At 38.5% G+C, this 4,645-nt stretch overlaps 1 protein-coding gene across 3 annotated transcripts; it reads right to left on the reverse strand.

The window, feature by feature from the left end:
- Positions 1-420: 420 nt before the first annotated feature.
- Positions 421-3,923, reverse strand: colec11 (collectin sub-family member 11). 3 transcript variants are annotated; one of them, XM_017475437.3, is made up of 7 exons: positions 3,771-3,923; positions 3,064-3,212; positions 2,629-2,700; positions 2,135-2,206; positions 1,998-2,051; positions 1,800-1,895; positions 421-1,082 (listed from the first exon to the last, which is right to left on the reverse strand). In XM_017475437.3, exons 2-7 carry the CDS (start codon positions 3,191-3,193, stop codon positions 691-693), a joined length of 816 nt encoding a protein of 271 aa, XP_017330926.1. In that variant the 5' UTR covers positions 3,194-3,212; positions 3,771-3,923; the 3' UTR covers positions 421-690. The 3 variants fall into 3 exon arrangements, with proteins under 3 accessions (XP_017330926.1, XP_017330924.1, XP_017330925.1); XM_017475435.3 differs by having other exon boundaries at positions 421-1,100; XM_017475436.3 differs by having other exon boundaries at positions 421-1,100; positions 3,064-3,209; positions 3,771-3,913.
- Between the last annotated feature and the right edge of the window lie 722 nt (positions 3,924-4,645).

The following is a 4,645-nucleotide window of genomic DNA, read 5'->3' on the forward strand; positions in this document are numbered from 1 at the left end:
GCTTATCCTCTTCAGGGTCACAGAGAAACCTGGAGCCTATCCCAGGGAGCATTGGGCACAAGGCGAAGTACACCCTGGACAGGGTGCCAATCCTCTTTAATCATCTTGCTCTAATAAGTAATTTTTATGCCAACAAGATATTTAGTGTGATATGTTTCATAATAGTGTATTTTAAAATATTAATATTTTTCTAATCACAATATCTGTGCAAAATGTGGTAATTCCTTTTTTTCCCCTGTTTTACAAATAACAGTGTAGGTGTTGAATCTTTTCCCCGGATGTGTGGACCTAGACCAGTGACCAGTGACTGTATTGTGTGGACACATTCAGTACTCGCAGGTTGCCCCTAGAGGGCAGCACAGTAAAATTATTTAAGTTATTTCCCATTAATTTATTCATCTTAAAGCAATAGAAATTGCACTAACTGATATAGCTTTATTTATGGCTTTATACAGTATATACAAATGCAAAATAGTACATGATAAAGGGCAATCCATAAAGTTCGTAGCAAATAAGAAATATTAGAAATATATTTTTTACAAATGTAATTCGCTTCACTGTATGTGAATCATAGACATATCAGAATGAGTCTCTGTTGGCATCTCAGAATAATCACACTCTTGCACTACCGGGCTGCAATACTCACTACTATAATCATCCCCCCCACCCCCCCTTTCCGAGTGGAGTTGCTTAAATCTGGTCTTTGTCAAACTCGCACACAAAGTACATGGTTAGAGAGCAGGCCACATCAACCCACTCTCCCGAGGACACAAGCTCCACACAATCTTCATCTTCATAGGCGTTATTGGGCTCTCCTTCCCGCCATTTGGTAAAGGTGCTCATAGGTGAGCGCTCCACATACACAAAATGTCCCTCACGCTCTAGGTCATTAATGCCGATGTACACTCTGCTAAGGCCAGCTTCTGTTACGTAGCCAGCAATGGCTCTGTTTGCACTGCCATCTTTGGGCATGGCCAGGTGCCCACCCCTGCCTTGGCAGTAGAGCTCAGCATCTCGGTAACGCTTCTCCTCCTTCACCAGAAGGTACACCTTACTGTCCGTCTCTTTAATTCCAGCAACAGCTGCAGGGGAGGGCAGTGCTGAAAAGTGAGCACTGGTATTTCTGTAATCACACTACAACACCCTGTATATACAGAAATACACTGTACAAAGAAAGACAAAACAGTGACTGATTTCTTTTGTCAGTCTGTGAATTGAGATTTGAATATTGTTGGTATTAGATAATTTATGTAACTGACAAAACATTTGAAACTGAAGATAACAGGCTTTTAACATGCACTCTGTGGAAGTGTATTGTGGCCATTCAAGAAACAAAATCAGCATCTTGTTATTACAAGCAAACATCTCTTTTTCATGGGATATGCATAATGTTACTATTAGAAAATATCTTGCTGTTACAAGAAAAAAAATCTTATTATGAGATAAATGTTATAAAAACAGTATAATTGCTCTTGCTTTTTTAACAATATGGCCTACATGGTTACCTGTTGATTCTGACAAACTTTATTTGACAGTATTAGTCAAATTTTACTTCATGCTTTTCTTGAGATGCTTTTCTCATAATAACGAGATGATTTCTTATAGCAACAGAATGCACGTCCTGTAACGCGAGATGCTTGTGGGAAATTTTTTCTTGAGTAGCAGCAGTGTATTTACGTAGGTTTGTATTAAAGCAGACAAAGCGCTAACATAGGGGTTTGACATGTGTGCTCTGCATAATATCAGAGAAAGGACTCTGGATTTAAAGCTTTTTTCTGGGGTTCATTGCAAGTACATACCTTTTTTAATAAACTTCAATTCACTGGTTAACTGTGCCACAAGATTATCCATTTCACCAATCATCTTTCGCAGGGGACCGCACTCACAGGGGAGCCCTGGTGCAACAAACCAGATGCCAGAGCCAAATTTATGTAATGTTTAAGCATTATTTAATGAAATAAGAATTGATTCCCTGTCTGATTTTTTTTCTTTTTTACCTGGGTCTCCATTTTCGCCTTTAGGACCTGGATCTCCCATATCACCTTTTAAACCTATAAATAGGTTGTAAGCATTTGTTAAGACTTTCAAAGGTATTAAAAATGAATTACTTTCTTACTTTTCTAGCCTACTCCACCTTTTAATCCAGGGGGACCCATTTTTCCATAACGCCCCATGATACCTTTTTGTCCTTTAAGTCCAGGTGGTCCTAATAAAGATAAATAAAGCCTTTCGTGATCAAAATGCAAGCATAACACTTCTGATAAGATTAATGGTGTCTGAAATGGTATCTTAGATTCACGGCTATGAATACCTCTTCCCCGATTTTTCACTGAAAAAAACCACTTAATCTTCATTAAAGGCTGTGGTAAACATTTGTCATCATTACTGCATTCTAGACTTTGCAGTAAGATGACCTTTGAACTCATTGAACATTTTGCAGTTCTGCACTCCCTAAATGTCATGAAAGCCAGCGGAAGCTTGTGGTCACATGGTTCATCGGTCGAATTGTATTTAGTCTTCTTTGGACTTAAGTTCTCTCACTAATTGCAAGTTTCCTGTCTTGTTTGTGCTGTTATTTAATGATTTGCAAACATTTGACATTTTCATTAACATTAAATCATACAGTACCTGTCTCTCCAGGTGGCCCCACTCTGCCAGGTCTCCCAGGTGCACCTTTCTCACCCTTCTCCCCTATTTCCCCTGTAAAACACACACACACACACACACACACACACACACACACACACACACACACACACACACACACACACACACACACACACTTCACTTAGAAAAATAAAAACATTCTATTTGTTAATCGCCCACTTTCTTTAACATCATATCAAGAAAATATCCACTGGACCAGCCATTTACATTAGAATCATTTACATTTAGCTGACACTTTTCACCAAAGCTACTGACATTATCCATGGACAGTACCAATGTAGAAATATGTAATAGCATGATGGTAGAATTTAGTCTTAATCACAAACCGAAAACTTTAGTCAGGCTGCTAGTCATGTTTTAGTGTTTAGCAGAGTGTTGCTGTGTAGTGTCATGTACCTTTAAGTCCTGGAACAAGGATTTGGACTGAGCAGGGCTCCTCTGCTATATGCTGACCATGAGCTGACTCCAGTAACATTAGACCCAACAGAGTGATCAACACACATGTCCTCAAGCTTTCTCCACTCATACTGGAAGTACTACTGCTGCTATAAAATATATAAACAGTATTAACATTCAAATACTACAATACATAATTGAATGCACTTCCAAGTGTGTGATTCAAAGTTCTGGTATGCATGAAAGCCCGTCTGTATCATATATACAAAGTAGTATTAATTCACCTTAGCAGTGTCATAGTACTGTATAGTAGGCAGAATGATGGATTGTATTTCAGCCAGCAGTGGAAAAGCAAATAATCCTACTGAAAGGTAATAGTATTTTTGCATTTAGTGTGCAAACAAAAGGCCATAGATGGAATAATAACACCCAGGCCAACTGGTCAAAGATAGGAACACCGTATTTGCCAGACAAATATATAAAGCTCCTCAACAGCATATGCCATTCCTCATGCTGTAATCCACCCTCATTTACAAGCCAAGCAGGTAACATATGTACATGAAATAAAAAAATACAAGGTGGGACCTGAAGGTCCATTACCTCAAACAGGAAACAATTACTGATACCACAGGTTTTATTGTCTAATCTGTTCATTAAATCTAAACCTTGCATCGTAGCAGCAGGATGTATTATGGCAATGGACTTACCATGTGTGAGAAACTCACGCTCAGTGTGTGTGCAGCACTGCTGTCTTCAGACTGAAGCCTGAGCGATGATTATGGTCAGCTTGGCATGTCTCGTCTCTCACGTCAGAAACAAGCCAGAGAGCAAGTGTGTGTGTATAAACACACAGATAAAACTAGCTCTGCTTCACTTCTCTCTGATAAGAGCATGCAAAAGCAGTGAGGTCATTGGCAGTGCTCCTCTCAAGAGATAGCTCTTGAGAGCCATCTAAAGCATTCTCTAAATTCATTAGATTTTGCAATGCCAGCATGGAACTGGAGGTAGGCGTGGTGTGAATAGTTAAGTTTTAAGTAAACCATTCCAGCATTGAGTAAAATGAAGCCTTCAATGACGAATATGAAACACCTTAATTAACATGTTTGCATTTGGTAAGTGGCAAAATGTAGAACTGTGGCTGAAAGCATGTTTTCAGTGCATTATCAGCATTTAGATGTTGTAATTTCATTTTTTCCAATTTAGGTGGATTTGTGGTCATGGTCTGAATAAACATTTTTTAATGCAGGTGTTATTAAAATTTAAACAAACATCAATTAATACATTACTTATGATTTATTAATGCTGAAGTAACTGAATAATTTAATATAAAATATTACTGAAATAATGTATGAGAGGCCTTGCTGTGAATAGCAAAGCAAAGCAGGGCTGTAAGGGATTTCACATCCATCTATTATAGAGGATTGATAGAAAACAGGCTGCAGTGTATGCTGTCTTCCACAGGGTGACACCAGATGTATGAAGAAGGATAATTGTATGTCCACAGTTTCCAAAAATCCACTGACCCCTGCACTCTGTATATTCCATTCTCTAATCACTCATATCCACATAGTGAAAAACATGT

Source organism: Ictalurus punctatus, chromosome 9 (assembly GCF_001660625.3).
Source record: "Ictalurus punctatus breed USDA103 chromosome 9, Coco_2.0, whole genome shotgun sequence".
Taxonomy (NCBI): Eukaryota; Metazoa; Chordata; class Actinopteri; order Siluriformes; family Ictaluridae; genus Ictalurus; species Ictalurus punctatus.

Coding starts and splice junctions, on each gene's coding strand:
- colec11 (XM_017475435.3), bottom strand. CDS start 3,193: ATGAGTGGAGAAAGCTTGAGGACATGTGTGTTGATCACTCTGTTGGGT. Junction 2,052..2,134: donor GGGTCCCCCTGGATTAAAAG/GTGGAGTAGGCT, acceptor ACCTATTTATAG/GTTTAAAAGGTGATATGGGA. Junction 1,101..1,799: donor ATTGAAGTTTATTAAAAAAG/GTATGTACTTGC, acceptor CTCACTTTTCAG/CACTGCCCTCCCCTGCAGCT.